The 17,737-nt window shown below is 34.8% G+C and overlaps 1 protein-coding gene across 1 annotated transcript in view; it reads left to right on the top strand.

Moving 5' to 3' along the window:
• Positions 1–3,734: 3,734 nt before the first annotated feature.
• The window catches only part of LOC113049479 (uncharacterized threonine-rich GPI-anchored glycoprotein PJ4664.02-like), a 212,785-nt gene continuing 198,782 nt past the window's right edge, over positions 3,735–17,737 (top strand). The window contains exons 1-10 of the mRNA XM_026211909.1: positions 3,735–3,820; positions 4,072–4,140; positions 4,340–4,375; positions 4,679–4,738; positions 6,691–7,068; positions 7,150–7,206; positions 7,678–8,088; positions 8,173–8,229; positions 16,736–17,113; positions 17,195–17,251. Coding sequence (XP_026067694.1) covers positions 4,113–4,140; positions 4,340–4,375; positions 4,679–4,738; positions 6,691–7,068; positions 7,150–7,206; positions 7,678–8,088; positions 8,173–8,229; positions 16,736–17,113; positions 17,195–17,251 — 1,462 coding nt within the window. The 5' untranslated portion in view covers positions 3,735–3,820; positions 4,072–4,112. The remainder of the gene's footprint in view (positions 3,821–4,071; positions 4,141–4,339; positions 4,376–4,678; positions 4,739–6,690; positions 7,069–7,149; positions 7,207–7,677; positions 8,089–8,172; positions 8,230–16,735; positions 17,114–17,194; positions 17,252–17,737) is intronic.

Below are 17,737 nucleotides of genomic sequence, written 5' to 3'. Positions count from 1 at the left end.
GTTGACCTGTTCAGGTCCATGCCTCGCTCAGGATGCCAGCATTCTTCACCGATGCACAAATGAGTTTAAGTTTACACACCATTTACATTTACACACCCAATATTTGGGTTTTGTTGCGTAAACTTGTGTTGGATACACAATAAATGTATCTTTTGTAGCGTTTGTTTGTGGCATGGTCTCCTATCGCTTGTTATGGCTCTGAGTTAACATGATCCCCTCCCTTCGGAGACTGGGCTGCAGGGCAGTATTCCAACATGATAATGACCCCAAAAACACCTCCAAGATGACCCATGCATATCTCCAGACCTAAACTCTATTGAGCATTTGTGGGGCATCCTCAAATGGAAGGTGGAGGAGCACAAGGTCTCCAACTTCCACCAGCTCTGTGATGTCATCATGGTGGAGTGAAAGAGAAACTGAGGGTTAAGACAGTGCTGGAAAATAATGGTGGCCACACAGAATATAATAAAATATTTACAAAAATGTAAGGGATGTACTTACTTCTGTGTGTTACATAATTGGTTATTTTTTAATTCTTGCTTCATATAATAGCTTGCGAAACAGATACTGTGTTTCAAACCGTGTAGCACGCGCACGGCAGAGAGGGAGAGGGAGAGAGAGACCTTGCGCGTGTGCTAATGTGCGTGTGTGCGAAGCGCATGTCAGACAGAGAGCATCCTGATTGGCCCGTTTCTGCAAATCAACCAATCAATTGTCAGTGTGGGCGGGCTTTTATCTCTTCTCCCGAACAAGATTAATCAGTTATGTCTATCTAGAAACAGGAGCACCATGGCAGAGGGAGAGTGCCACAAAAAAAATAAAAAAATAAAAAATAAAAAAGTACCCCTGTCTTATAGATGTAAAACATAATTACAGTCTTGCTCAAGCATTGCCCATGGTGGGTTATATGATTGCAAAAGGCATGTTGAGGTGAGTTGACAAGTTTCATTTCATCTGCATATTATTCAGGCTAGTTGCCAAGGCTACATGAAAAAAAAAAAAAAAAAACTCTTTAGACCTTTTTAAAGTTGCAATGGAAAATAAATAAAAGCAGTTTACATAAATTGTATAAGCAGATTATATAAATAGTAAAAGTAATCTACATATTTAAACATTTTTCGGGATACCTCCCTGAAATGACTTTTTGCAGGTTGGGATGTCTGCATGAAAGTAGTCAGTGTTAAATCCCATGAACAGAAACATGGTCTAAAAGATGACTAATACATATTTAAGTAGCTTTACTGGCATTGCAAAAAGGTTTTGACAAAGTATACCACTCTTATATTATAGTGTTAACCTTTCTGTCACGTCATCATTTTGATTATACAGTTTAACACCAGCTCAGTGGTGTAAGTAGATGATGAAATTTCAATGTAAAGCCAAATCAAATAATGTTAAAACCAGCTCACAATTCTGTATGAACAGAACAGTGTAGCATAAAGGATCAAAGCTTATGAAAGGAGAATGTTTTAATAAAGTTGTTATTTGTTTTACTATATGTGTAAAGTACCATTCCAAGAACGATCCTGAACTAAATGAAGATTAATTTCTTGGCGTATGATGTGTTTATTTAACCAATCAGATAAGAGTAGACGGAGAGTCATTTTCACAAGTCATTTAGACATTTGTAAAAAAAAAAAAATTTTTACACATACAGATTGGTTCCATGCAGTCAATCCCCTTTGCCGTTCTTTAAACTGTTGTTTTAACTTGCACATCAGTGTTCACAGGTTTGCAGCGATTTTGACCATCTTTTGACAAAGAATTTAATAAATATAAAAAAAACCTGCCAAAAGTGTAATCTGGGAAAAATGCAAGTCAGAACCATGCAGATCATATTTATTTTGCATTAGCATGAAGCTGCAGTTTCACAAAACATAAATTACACTTACGAGTAACAGTAAAATGCTGCAAATATTTTTTCCTACGCTTGAAATGCAAATAACATCTTTACAAGGCTTCTCTTGTACATGCAAATTTAATTTACGCTTACAAGCTTATGTAGACTTCCACAAATATTACACTGCGTATGCAAATGTTTTTGATATCATTTTACCTTCATAGCAAGCAGATCTGCAGCACAAGCAGCAGCACTTTGCGGACAGCTTACACTTTGCGCATTAAATACCTTGTGTTATTCAGCTTGTGGTTGGCAAGCTAATGTTTATTGACAGGCTCGAAGTACACACAGCGAGAGAGAGAATTATTGCCTTATTATCTCCAAATGTTGATTTAGAATGCTACAAGTTGTAGAGGAATTTAAGTGAGTAAACGAATACCATGTCTCATCTCAAAACGAACATAAAACAAAACACCTAATAACTACTGTATATAAAGGCTTTTACGCAAGTAAATCAAAATTCAGGATTAACACTTTCATTAACTTAACACACTACTCCACTTTGGAAAAACAGACATGCCAGCTAATTAAGTACACTTAATTGTCAAGAAAATCTGAAAAATATTTGTTGAAGAATGCTGAACACATTCACAGTTTATTATTTATTCAGTTTATATAGAGGCCTATGTTTTGAGTGAATATTTTGGTGTGACTCTGCCCTTACAGATGAGCCTACTGGTACCTGCAGGTTACAGTGGCAAACAATGAGGTGTTTGTTTGTGTGTGTTTTTTTTTTTTTTTTTTTTTTTTTTTAAGGTTAATTTGATTAAGAAGGGGGAAAGCAGCTAGGGGATTTTGTGACTTGACAGTCTGTATCAGCCTGTATCAGTGTCATGCAGATTACATCTGTATTTTGCCAGTCAATGCCTGAAATAGTATTTCTGACAAATTGTGCTGAATTAAAATGGATAAAAACTTTTTTTCTCAGGTCCTTTTTTGCACCATATGGTAAACACATTTGTTTCTCATTACTTTTATTTAAATAAAAAAAGAAATCAAGGTGATTCATTATTCTTTTCTCGCTTTTCAGTTAAACATGATTGTGTGTTTCTTCACTAATCACAGTAAGGTGCTGGAGATCCTCTTCCTGATCTTGAATTCCCAGCAGGGAACCTTCATCTTCTTGATCTACTGTGTCCTCAATAATGAGGTCAGATATTTTACATTCCCTACTCAATAAATACACCAATAAACCTCCAGAGACTTTAGCAGTACCATAATTTTTTACATGTTTATTATAAAAAAACTCCAGTATGGTTCATGAGTTTCCTCAAAAACACAAAATAATAAAACTTAAATATTTTAAAGTAAATAATACATAAATAAAAAAAATAAAAAAAATCCTGGTCCTGGTTCTTCGGTGTGTTGATGAAATCTGAGCTGTGATGCACTGCAATGCATTTTAAGAATGCATCGAATCATATTTGACAAGTTGCAATGTAATAGGGTTACCCACAACTGCCCCCCCCCTCACTTTTTTTTCTTCTTCTTTTGACCATAGGAGGCACACAAAAAACCTAACACTTTGGGTGAATGCCTACAGCATTTTTGTCATTTAAACTGAATAACAACATTTGTGAGATTTAGTCAGTCACAGCTGCTTTGGGATTAATGACCAAACACCAGCAGCAGCCAAAAGCAACCATCACAGTCCACTTGAAGTTACTGGGTATAAACTGACAATAACATGATATTGGAAATTACACATATAACATTGTGTGGAAGATCCCCAGAAATGCACTGACAAGAAACTGGATATACAAGATTTCCATGTATATATTTGTATTTGAATATGAGAAGGAAGCAGAGGACTTGGACACATATTTCCTTATCAGGATGATGAACAGATAAAATATCTACATGCATCTCAGCACAGAAATTTGTTTTAGTTGGTTGTGTCAGTGAGCATCACTGAAAAGCAGCTTATATTAGGTAAGATTATTTTTTATTTTTTTTAATCTAAAATCAAACAAACTACAGCATGTGTCGATGTGTGTTAATGTGTGTTGATGTGTATGTGTTAATGTGTGTATAATTCAATTAATCCTTTATTGCTTTATGCTTAGACAATAAATGTTTAAATGCCTCTATTTTAACTTGTGTAACATGTAAATAATTCACTGTAAGTAATTTGTCAGTACCATTGCTAATTTGTTATTCTGTAACTGTGAAGGAATCTTGTCCTCTGAACCGGTTGGTGAATAAAGAGAACATGTCAATGGATTCTCCTCTTAATAAAAGTATGCATTTACATTTACTTTATGTAAAGGCTTCATCCCTCTGTGTAGAAACTTTTATGAAATGAACATGATAAATACAGTTATCACAAACTCAAAATTACAATTCAAGAAATTGTCTTAAAGTTAGATAGACTTATAAATACAATACAAATTATTTGTTGTCGTTGTTTTAATTTTTTTTCTTTATATTTAATGACAGGTTTTATAAGAGCACCAACTATCTTACTAATGCTGTGTAAGTCTGAGCAGTATTTTTGTTTTTACTTGCCACTTTTATGTTGTTGTGAACAAATATAACAAACAGGTCCACAAATGTGTATAAAATATTTGTACAAATTTGATTATGTTTGCAGCTTTCAATAAGAGTGTCAACATTTTACCATGTTTAAAATTACAGAAATGTACAGACCTAGAATTCTTGAATCAGGTGCTCACATGCATCAGAAATGCATTCATTTATTTTGATAAAAGAGCATCTCTTTGTTCACTACTGCTATTACTAAAATGTGATTGTTTTTTATTAATCTTTTTTTCTCAGATGTCTTAACACTTAACTTGGCCTTAACAACTGTTGCACAAGAGAAGACGACCCCAGTTGGTAATGTTTTGTGTAACGTCTTGTGTTATTTGATGGCATTTTGCCTGCAATACTGTATGAACACATCCTTGCCATTTTTATTGTCACTATCTTCTGCCAAGATAACAACATCATAAAATATGCTTAACGTATTTTTTATTGGATAAAGTGAGATTAAATGGTGCAGGGTAGGGGGGAAGAGCCAAGAGTTAAAAAAGTATAATATAAATTTATTTAAATTAATTTAAACAGTTATTATCAAACAATTATATTAATTTAGTAACAAATATATCTTAGTGTAGGCTATATCTTTAGGTTATTATAATTCACTATTTCACATAAATTTACAGTGTTGGGGAAAGTTACTTTTAGAAGAAATGTATTTTACATGGAAATGTAATACATTTCTTGATTGCTTAAGTAATGCATTAGATTACTTTTGTGTTACTTTTTAAATCTGGGCTGAGCTTGCTTGTTTGATTTTAATATAAAAAGTTCTATTTTTGGGAAATATAAAAGCTCTTTCTCACCAAAAGCCTCTTAATGCATGTGTGCAGCAGAACACAGAAGAAGAAAGTTCAACTCCTCAGCAATAAAAAAGAAGAAATGTTAGTTTATCTTGTGTAATTTTTGCTTATTAGTATTGGATCATCGAAGGTCAGCAGCAAATTGGTTAATAAAATGGGATTAAAAACAGAAAATGATATTTTTATTATTTTACATATTTCAGTATGGCAGCTTTGAGATAAATTGCATTTAAGTATTTTTATTAATTTTGAGGAAAACTAAATCTTATTTATTATTTATTTTTGAGTAAGTGAGATGAATTAATGCATGTTCAGATTTATTCTAGAACTACAGTAACATCTTACTCCTGATTTATCTCAACATGGGGACAGGAAAGCTTTTGATCAGATATGAAAGAAATAACTGGCATTACTTATTTAAAAAAGTAACTCAAATATTTTCTTGTAAATTAAAAAGTAATGCATTACTTTACTCGTTACTTGAAAAAAGTAATCTGATTACGATACTTGCATTACTTGTAATGCATTACCCCCAACAGTGCACATTTACAACTGCATGTTTTCTGTGTAGAAATTAGGGATGTTTTTGGTTTTGTTCTAAAAATGCAAATTCATTCTCTTCAAGCAGGAGACGCTTTTTGTCAGGAAAACAGCTGTTTCCCTTGTAACTTCAGTAAACAAAGCAGCACAGCCCCTTACTTTGAAACTTTCAGCGCTCATATTTAATCAGTTAAATAGCCTTTTGAAGGGTAGGCTATATCTCAATTTACAACTATATTTAGTTTTTTTTTTTTTTCTTCACCTGAATCTTCTCCTCCCATTTCTACCAGTGATTATTGTTTCCTTTCCACGTTACTCCCTGTGCAGATTGCAATAGCATCACTGGACTGTAGGTTGCAGCTAGTTGAGCGAGTTAATATTTTATGCGTCGACCGTGTGAGAAAGATGCGTTTCATACAAGATCTGGCAACTGAACAACCTTGGAATTTGTTGTCGTGATGTCTATAGTCATATAAGCTAAAATGTTACAGTGAAAAACAAAGGGTCTTCTAGGCAAATTGAATTATACAGTAAATGCAGACATTTAGAGTTTTTAAGTGTCTGTTAGACATTAAGAGTGTTTAAACTTAATTTCTGATTTTAATTTCTTTTTACTTATGATCTTATAGCTAGCTACAGCCATGTTTATATTCAATTGACAAAGACCCTACAGTCTTTTGCTGCCAGTTTTGATTGATGAGCTAATGTATAGGGATATTAAGGTTATGGAGGTTATGGAGGCTCTTTGTAATTGCCTACTCACAGTGACTGTTTGGTAAATAAATAAATAAATGAATCATATGTCTTGCAAATTTTGTAGCACACTAGAATAGGCTTAAATGATTGTTAAGGCTTAATAAATAAATGACTTCAAGTTAATAATTATTTTCAATGATTTCTTAACAGATTATAATTCTTCTAACCCCTGCTTCAACTACACTGTGCTGGACAATCCATGGAGAGCCTCTAATAGACAATCTTATGACCGCATGTGTGACACTATCACCTGGAGAGGCTGGTATCGTCTCTTCCTTCGTGGCCTGAATGTTAAAATCTCAGACACTTGTGTAATGAAGTATCACTGTAGCACAGATATCCCACTGTGGATACCTGATGGACACCCAACAGTTGAGGATGGAGTCGTCACTCGAGATGTCTGTGGTAACTGGGACAATTACTGTTGCTATTACGGCTCTTACCCCATTAAAGTCAAAGCTTGTCCAGGCAATTATTATGTCTATGAGCTGGTTAGTCCAACTGTGTGCTATTCCGCATACTGTGCAGGTGATTATATTTACCTGAGCCATTTGTACACATTCATCGGTTTTGTGATACTGCTTAATCACTATTCATCTAAACTTTCAGATGTTAGCAGCATTAACACCAGCTCTTCAGCAGTCATACCAGCGACTCTCTTAACTGGTAATGCAACACACTCTGATTCTATTGACTTATTTTCTGACCTGATGAATGTGATTGATTCAAAGTAGTTGTCAGTTGTTTTAGAAGTTTACTAGTTTAAGGAAATATCAAAACAAACCAAAACATGTTTTTTATTATAAAAAAAAAAATCTTGACTTCAGCTCTTCTGTGAGTGCATGTGAGCATCAGCTGCTGGTGATATGAACAGTCGAGTACATCTGATTCCATTAGCTGAAAATACTCGGTTCAGTGCCTGATAAAAAAAAAAAAAAAAAAAAAAAAAAAAAAAAAAAAATTATTTGATATGTTTCCTTAACTATATAAATATAATCATTAATATGTTTGGAATAAACAAAGCTATGAGATTGTGAAATATATAAAAATATATAAATATTTCTACCATCCTAAGCTAGAATTATTTTTAGAAAAGTTTTATTGACAGCAACATGTTCTTTTTTATTTTCATAATAGATTATTATTCTGCTGACCCCTGTTACAACTACACTGTGTTGGACGACCCATGGAGAGCAAACAGCAGGCAATTTTATAATTATTATTATGATAACTACTATTACAACTACTACAAGTGTGACACCAGAGTCAGCTGGAGTGGCTGGTATCGTCTCTTCATTAACGATGTGAGCGCTCACATCCAAGACACCTGTGTTGCTCAGTACAGCTGTGGCACTGATATCCCATTGTGGATTCGTGGTGGACACCCAACAGTTGAGGATGGAGTCGTCACTCGAGGTGTCTGTGGTATTTGGAACAATGACTGCTGCTATTTTGGGTCTTACCCCATTAAAGTCAAAGCCTGTCCAGGCAATTATTACGTCTATGAGCTGGTTAGTCCAACTGTCTGCAGTTCAGCATACTGTGCAGGTGATTATATTTCCATGAGCTCTCTCTACACATTCATGATGTTTCTGTTTCTGTTCATGAATTATTATTCATCTAAACTTTCAGATGTTAGCAGCATTAACACCAGCTCTACAGCCGTCACAGCAGTGACCATCTCCACTGGTAATGTAACACACTGTGTCTCTGTTGAATTACTTTCTGGCCTGATGAATGTGATCGGTTCCACTAGATGCAAGTGTTCTCGTATCAGTAAGCTGAAAGTAGTTGTCAGTCATTTTTAGTAGTTTATGTTTCTGCTGATATTAGGAACAGATATGTCCACGTGATTCTATTAGCTGAAAGGACTTTATTGGTTATTCTGTCTGCCTGTTAAAAATCATACAAATTTGATTTGTCATCTTTACTATATAAATAAAACCATTAATTACTTTTAAATTATGCGTAATGGTTAATTAATGAAGCTATGTATTGTCAAATTAAATATTTCTGACTCTAAACCACTTATGCTCTTGTCATTTTCCTGCCGGGTTGGCAAAAGAACCTGCTGCATGACTGGATTTAATAGACTAAACTCTCGAAAACGAGAGTAAAACAAATAATTATCAGTTTAAACTAAAGGTCATTGGAGCTCAAGTCATTGATTAGAATTTTTTTAGTGAGGGAATGTTTAAAAATGCTAACTTGATGGCATTGCTTTGTCCTATTATGCATCAAACTATGATTGCTGTAAATATACACAGATAAAATGATTCAGCAGTCAATAGTATGTTCCTGCACAACCGGAGGCTGTAGTTTCAGGACCGCAGATCTAGGACTGCAGTTCTAGGACCCCAGTTTTTCATGACAGCGCCACCTACCATACTGGATGATATAGCGATGGCTTAAGTTTCTGGACCGCAGTTCTAGGACCCTGTTGGTTTAGTTTGAAGTCATGTTTGTATATAGCATCAATATATTAATCAGGAATACCCTTCTCTCAGCCTTAAGGCTTTTGTCACATGACAAAACAGAAATAGAGAAAGCTACAGGCACATTGGGTTCCCGCTTGTTCTGTAAACATTTGTGTATATTGCTTCTATTATAGTGGGGACCTGACACATATCACTGATAGCTGCTATCAGTTGTTTTTGGTTCACCTACACTGTAAAAAGTGATACTCTATATTTACTCAATAAAATTGTGTCAACAGATTACTAGCAATATTATTAATTCAATTTAACACATTAGAATTAATTAGAATTAATCAAATGAGATGCTTACAAGCAATCTTTCAAAATGAGCAAAATAACATGAAAAAAAGTAAAATGTTTACAACAATATTGGTTTTGTTGGACTAACAGAGAAGCACCAAGCTGCAGCCTGCAGATAGAGGCGGGGTTGCACGTCAACCCACCTCATACCTACTCTGATTGGTTTAATTGTCTTTCATAATCATACATAATAGGAAATGTGTGCATAGTTGGTGTCCACTGTTAAAAATAATACACTATATTTAATAAAAAAAAATTGTGGCAACAGATTACAAGCAATATTATTAACTAAATTTAACACATAATGCATTAGAACTAATCAAATGAGATTCTTAGAAAATAACCATTCAAAAAAAGGATGCAATTATTTGAGAAAGAAAAACAAAACACTATGCTAATGAATACTATGTTAAGCATACCACACCAGTAGTTGTCAACTAAGAAACACAGCACAAAAAAGTAAATCACAAATTCATGCTTTTGTTGATTTCAAGACAAATAAATTAATATTAAATTTAGGCACACAGACATCAAGAATCAGCCTGAGAACCTCAGCTATGGTGACCATCAAAAAGCATGTTGCACTGCATTCCGGATGCCGCCGATTAAAACTTACTTGTGGCTCCTATCATGAGTTTTAACTAAGTTATAACAGCCAAACAAAATGTAATATTAAAAAAAAAAAAAGGGTCAAGAGATCAACTAAAGCAAACACTGATCGCTATAATGGTAACCCTATAAATGTAACCTTTTCTCCTTCAGTGATTCTGTTTGTGAACTTTAGGCGTCTTCAGTAACTCTGTTTTGGGGGACTGAGGACACTAACTTCTGAACCTGATGTCTGTTTCATATCTAAGCAACAAAAATGTGAATTTGGGAAAAAGTTGACGTCATGTGAATCCATATGTTTTCACAGAGTGTTTCATGATCGCCAACTACTGGCCTGGCATGTATAACATATTATTCTTTAGCATAGTGTGTTTTTGTTTGTTTGTTTTCAATGAAATCAATATTTTTGTGTAAATATAATTATTTTATGTTATTCTACTCATTTTGAATGGTTGCTTGTAATCCTCTAATTTGACTATTTCTAATGTGTTAAATTTAATAATATCGGATGTAAAATTTGTAAACATTTTATTGAGTAAATAAAGTGAATAATTTTTTGCAGTGCACAGAAGTTGGAGGGTCTGGGCCCTGGCATTATGGAATCAGACAGAGAGCTCTCTCAGGAGCCCTCACTAAATCTGGGTGATCACTTATATACATTGCCAAACTTACCATTGGTCTTGACTGGGCTGAAGCCCATGAACAACACCTTGTAACGGGCCCCACCTTTACCCATTTGTTTGATTTGTTCAGTTATATTCCAGTCAGATATTATTAGCTTTATTTTCACTGAGCATGCAAGGGCTAACAGCTTCAGACCAGAGGTGGAGAGTCCAGGGGTCAGAAAGTAAAAGTCCTGCCACATTTTTGCTCCACCCATGAACTCAGCAGCGGATTTCACCAGAGGAGGAAACAAGTCATTCCTTCCAAGTCACAAACTAGTCTCAACTCAAATCCCAAGTCCTCGAAGAGTTAAAGTCAATGAGATAATTAAGAGACTAATTAAATGATGATTGTGCATTAGTGATGAACACCTGCTGTTATTGTGCGTTACAGAGGATCAGATGCTGATGTTTTATTGGTTAAAATTATGCCACCATCATGGAGATCAGTGTTTGCTTCAGTTGGGCTCTTGACCTTTGGTTTCTTATGTTAGATATTTCTCTGTAAAAGTACATGTGCTGTTATAAAACAGTGCGATCAGTGCTGTGCAGAAAACCGTTACTAGCTGGTTTTACATGATGAAGTAATTATTAGGCATCAGCCTGTTTATTTCCAAAACAATTTTATGTATTTATTATTAACAAGTGTTCAGTTTTTAAATAACCTACCTTGTGGAACCGTTGGTTTAATCACTATAATGAATACATTTCCTAATGTATGTAATAAATATACATTTTTGAAATCTTTTCCTAATAAGACGCACAGACATCATGACCCAGCATATGAATCTCAACAATGGTGACAATCAACAAAACACTTCAAGTTGAAGTGCATGCTGGGTGACACCATAGTAAAAACTCCGATTATGCACTGTAGCATGAATAATTATTGTAACCACTGTTGAGGATCATATGATAAGTGCTCATGTCTAAAATCCCGAGCCTGTACAATTTATTCCCCACAATATTTAAGCATTACAATAATATTTGTTTAATATGACTTTTTTTGTAGTTCAGTAATTGCTGAACATAATTTAACAAACCAAAGAGAGACACCTTCATGAAGTTAATTAAAATGTTTTAGGTGAAAAAAGGGCAATTAAATTTTCTACTTCAAGCTTTTAATTCAGCAATGTGTTAATGTTTACTACGTAACACAACCGCAAGTGTTTAAAAGCAAATTACTTTGAATTATTAAAAGGGTCAAGAGCCCAACTAAAGCAAACACTGATCTCCATGATGGTGGAATCACCACAATTATGGTGACAAAGTTTTTTTTTTTTTTTTTTTTTTTTCTTCCAGTTGATTTCATCCAAGGCTGTGCTTAAAGTCAATTGTAGTTCTTGTGTTTCTCTTTTCTTCAGTGATGTTGATTGTTAACAGCAGGTGTTCATCACTAATGCAGAATTATCATTTAATTAGTCACTTAATTATCTCATTGACTTTAACTCTTTGAGGACTTGGGATTTAACTTGAGACTTTTTTGTGACTTGAAAGGAATGACTTGATTCCTCCTCTGGTGAAATCAGCTGCTGGGTTCATGGGTGGAATAAACATATGGCAGGACTTTTACTTTCTGACCCCTGGACTCTCCACCTCTGCTTCAGATTGCATAACAACATTAACTGGGATTTATAACTATTTCACAAGTGTCCCACAGGACACTTACTGAAATGCATCCGCACCATTAATTTGTGATCATATGGCTTCTTTAAATAGCTCCATTAAGAGTATATGTTTAAAAAGATAAAGAGAAAGTCTCATGTGTCCACGCCTAATTTCTTTACAGAGGATTAGTGATGGGAAGATGAAGCCTCATGAAGCTTTAAGCTTTACAGCTTGGGATTTGGGATTTGACTTGAGACTAGTTTGTGACTTGGAAGGAATTACTTTGTTCCTCTGATAAAATCAGCTGCTGAGTTCATGGGTGGAACAAAAATATGGCAGGACTTTTACTTTCTGACCCCTGGACTTTACACGCTAGCGCAGTGCTCTACCAGTTGAGCTACAGGAACACTAGCCACTGTTGTTATGATGCTCACGCTGATTCTTGATGTCTGTGTGTCTAAACTAAATAACTCTTTCTTTATGTAGAACTAACTTTTAAAAACATGTCACATTATGCCAAAAAAGATGGATCTGTTTTTTTTCACCTAATTAATATACGCAGTAAACCTAGGCATTCAAGTCACTCCATGACAATTAGTTCAAACCAACAATCAATAACACATGATTGGCTTAGCTCTGGTCTGTCAGTATGTTACAACTCCGTTACCACAGCCGCACAAAATTTAAAGTAAATATGTGAAAGGTCAAGATACCAACTAAAACAAACACTGACCACTATGATGGTGACTTTTCAATGGTGATTTTCTCGTTTGGTGATTCTGCTTGTTAGCATAAGGTGTCTTCAATAATTGTCAATCATAACTCAATTAACTTCTTAATAATGTCATTAACTTCAACTCTGCTTCAGTGTTACTTTTAACACTGCTTCAGAGTTTCTGAGTCCACACTCAGAGTATTAAATTAACACAGGGGATTTTGCTGTGTAACATCTAAACCTCTATTAATTTGTAATAATATTTTTTTTTAGACACATAAAATTCTAACTGGTTAGTATTTTTGCAAAGTTGGTGATGCTGTTTGTGGAGATTATTTATCATCTGCTGCAATCTTGAGCAATTTAATATATTTTATTTTAGTTGATTTCTTCAAATGCTGTGTCTAAAGGCAGTAGTTCTTGTGTTTTGCTTTTCTTCAGTGATTCTGCTTGTTAACATCCAGTGTTCATCACTTATGATCAATCAGAACTTAATTAATCACATAATTATCTCATGAATATTGACACTGCTTCAGTGTTACTTTAACACTCTTTTAGAGTAGGACCATATATTCTCAGAGCATTGTTAATTTAACACTCTGGCTTTTACTGTGTAGCTTCAAGCGTGGTATGATGCTCCTGGACTATTTTTTTAAGTGTTCATTTCTCGTCACTAGAAATCAGTCTAGCCAGTACTTTACTCAGGAATTGCCAGGCCACAACAAATTCTGAATGAATCACTTCTGAATTAGTTAAGTTCTGAGCTCTTTTTGTTTTCCCAAATCACCTTGAGCATGGTCAATGCTTTCCTGCAGCAGATATTCTTGAAAGTCTTGGTTGAATGTCCACTTTCATTTGGGAAGCTTTGGCATTTCAGTGTCATCGAGCTTATCCCACAGCTCTAAGAGCTCAGATTCACTGTGCAATTTCGTAAGGCATTCTGAAGGACATGTAACTAATTTGACTGCACTTAAGCTGCTGCCCTCCATACAAGACAGAAACAGTTGGCTTCTTTATGAATTTATAAAGCAAGTTACTCACATTAAAGAAGTCTTCAACCGCGGGCTCTATGAATATTGCATGAACTTGAAATTTTCTGTACTCCTCCATTTTTTCCGGACATGAGAGAGGCCCCGTCATACACCTGGCTCAATATTTTAGAAGTACTGAGCACAGTCTTTTCAAGCTCCCCTTTTTCAGTTTTTGTCATGGAAAGAAGTCACTCTGTGACTTGAAAATTGTCTTTAACAAAGCAAACGATTATGGAAATGTTTTTCATTCCAGTAGGGTTATGTGTGCCATCTACTTTGATTGTATACCACGAGTCTGCAACTTCTCGAACTATTTCTTCAGTCACCAGACTGCTCATGATCGCAATGTCGTCATTTTGAATTTCATGATAACTATACGTTGCATTGCATTGTATTGTCTTCATAACACTCCTTAACTCTGGGTCTTTTTGGAGGGTACACAGCAAAATCCCCAGTGTTAATTTAACACTCTTGAGTGTGGACTCATATAAACACTAAAGCAGTGTTAAAAGTAACACTGAAGCAGAGTTGAAGTTAATGAGATAATTAAGAAGTTAATTGAGTTATGATTGACCATTATTGAAGACACCTGATGTTAACAAGCAGAATCACCAAACGAGAAAATCACAATTTGTGTATCACCATTATAGTGGTCAATGTTTGCTTTAGTTGGGATCTTGACCCTTCAGTTATTATCTGTAGATTTTATGTGGCTGTGGTGACTGAATTATATCATACAGACAGACCACAGCAAAGGCAATCATGTGTGCCATTGATTGTGATTTGAGCTATTTGTTATAGAGTGACCTGAATGCCTGAGTTTAAGTTTCTTTACTGCATACATAAATTAAGTGAAAAAGAAAAGGAAGCAACTCAGCATTTCTGACATAGCATGACATGTTTTTAATAGTTAGTTCTACGTAAAAAAAAAAAATCTTTTGTTTGGACACACAGACATCAGGAATCAGCGTGAGCATCACAACAATGGTGACCATCAAAAAAGCATCCATGGCTCCCATCATGCATTGCGGCATGAATAAATTATGAGCTGAACTGTCTTTTTAACTTTTTAATCTAACTATATTTCATTTTTGCTGTTTTTATGTTCATTTTGTATCTAGTTTTGTGATGTTCAGAGTTGGTCTGTTTATCTGAATATGCTGTTTGTCACCATGGTTGAGATTCATACGCTGATTCTTGTTATCTGTGTGTGCCTAAAATTCAAATTCTTTAATAAAAAAATAAAAAAAACAGAATCACTTGAAAGAGATACCTACAAAATGTATAGAAAATACATATTTTTTCATTGTGGAATCAAAGCTGTGACAATCAATAATGGAAGTTTTACTTTGAGAAAACACTGTAAATGAGTTCAGTGAATCATGTCAAACAACGATTACATTAAAACATAATCATCAACACGCGATGATTTTTGCTCTTGGTTTGACAAACAAACTTTAAAAGTAAAAAGTTACAAGCCAAGATCCCAGCTAAAGCAAACACTGAACACTATAATGGTGATACACAAATTGTGATTTTCTCATTTGGTGATTCTGCTTGTTAAAATCAGGTGTCCTCAATAATGGTCAATCATAACTCAATTAACTTCTTAATTATCTCATTAACTTCAACTCTGCTTCAGTGTTACTTTTAACACTGCTTCAGTGTTTATATGAGTCCACACTCAGAGTGTTAAATTAACACTGGGGAGTGTTAAATTAACACTTGGGATTTTGCTGTGTATATTTTTTAAGTAATGAAAGGAAATGTCTACTTCCATACTCTGTTAGACTATCAAAAGCATCTGTGCTTCCCCTTAGTGGCAAATGATTCACAAAAAGAAACTCAATCATGTCGACTACAGAGGAGAGGTAGTAGCGATTCCTAGCTATTTGGTTACTGTTAACCAATTTCAATTGGAAATTTCAAGTCTTCTTTCAGCCCGTTTTTCTCTGTCTTTCCAGAGTGCGATGCTTGTAATGTGTTCTTTTGACACTGCATGTTTGTTAAGGCCTTTTCCTGCCACTACAGCGTGCTTAAAATCACTGAAGCCCCTTACAGTGAAAGCTGAGTCTGAAGGAGAAATTATTTATTGCCTGCATGGAAAACAAAATGCAGCATCTTTTTCCAGAGTATTCCAACCACTCCAGTGAAGAATACCATGACGCAACAAATGATCAATGCTGGTTGAAGCAAAGGCGAATAGGAAATCAACTTAATTTAACCTGATTTGGTTTGTCCTCACCAAGATCAAAAGGCACTCTTGGTAGTACAGGCGTTCATGAGCTGGAGCATGAGGACAGAGGATCTATGGAGCTTCGAAAAGGGACAGGGCTACATCCCTGATAGCACGCATACATCTTGAAGACATCTGTTTGATGTCTGTATTTACATGCAATACATCTATAGGACGTTTGTCAGATGTCACCTAGGTGCTTAGAATATGTATTTAAAATGTTTATAAAGCTTGTAACAATGTAGGTAAAACTGACATCTTAAAGAGGTCTATCAGATTTTCAGATGAAGCAATCCTTAACAGACATCTTGCAGACATACGTGTGTTATCTGGGATAAGGTCTATAGAGAGAATAAGTCATCTAATGTCCAAAGAGAAACTGTAAATATTAAAATCATATATCTTCTAAATGCTAATTTTGTGGCATACTGGAATGAGCTTAAATGATAACATATTCATATTAAAGCCACAAAACTCCACAAAACTGTTTAACTGCTTAAGGCTTAATATATAAATGACTTCAGATGCAAGTTATAATTATAATGTTTTCTTAACAGATTATCATTCTGCTGACCCCTGCAACAACTACATTGTGCTGGACAATCCATGGAGAGCCTCTAACAGACAATCTTATGACCGCATGTGTGACACTATCACCTGGAGAGGCTGGTATCGTCTCTTCCTTCATGGCTTGAATGTTCAAATCTCAGACACTTGTGTTATGAAGTATCGCTGTAGCACTGATATCCCACTGTGGATTCATGGTGGACACCCAAGAATTGATGATGGAGTCGTCACTCGAGATGTCTGCGGTCACTGGGAAAATTACTGCTGTTATTACAGGTCTTACCCCATTAAAGTCAAAGCTTGTCCAGGAAATTATTATGTCTATGAGCTGGTTAGTCCAACTAAATGCAATGCAGCATACTGTGCAGGTGATTATATTTATTTTAACCATTTGTACACATTAAGCGGTTTTGTGTTTCTGCTTAATCTCTATTCATCTAAACTTTCAGATGTTAGCAGCATTAACACCAGCTCTTCAGCAGTCATACCAGCGACTCTCTTAACTGGTAATGCAACACACTCTGATTCTATTGACTTATTTTCTGACCTGATTAATGTGATTGGTTCCACTAGAAGTGAGTGTACCTGTGTCAGTAAGTTCAAAGTAGTTGTCAGTTGTTTTAGAAGTTTACTAGTTTTAGGAACTATCAAAACAAACCAAAACATGTTTTTTATAATTTTTTATTATCTTCTCTTCTGTGAGTGCGTGTGATCTTCGGCTGCCGGTGACATGAACAGTCGAGTCCATCTGGTTCCATTAGCTGAAAATACTTATGTATTTACTCTGTTTAGTGCCTGATTAAAAATATATTTACTCTGTTTAGTGCCTGATTAAAAATGTATTTGATATGATGCCTTAACTATATAAATACAATCATTAATATGTTTGGAATAAACAAAGCTTTGAGATTGTGTAATATGAAAAATATATAAATATTTTGCCACACTAAGCTAGAATTATTTTTAGAATTTTTAGTTTTATTGATTTTAGT

Source organism: Carassius auratus, chromosome 1, assembly GCF_003368295.1.
Source record: "Carassius auratus strain Wakin chromosome 1, ASM336829v1, whole genome shotgun sequence".
In the NCBI taxonomy this organism is placed as follows: Eukaryota; Metazoa; Chordata; class Actinopteri; order Cypriniformes; family Cyprinidae; genus Carassius; species Carassius auratus.
This window is presented reverse-complemented; position numbering and strand designations above follow the sequence as displayed.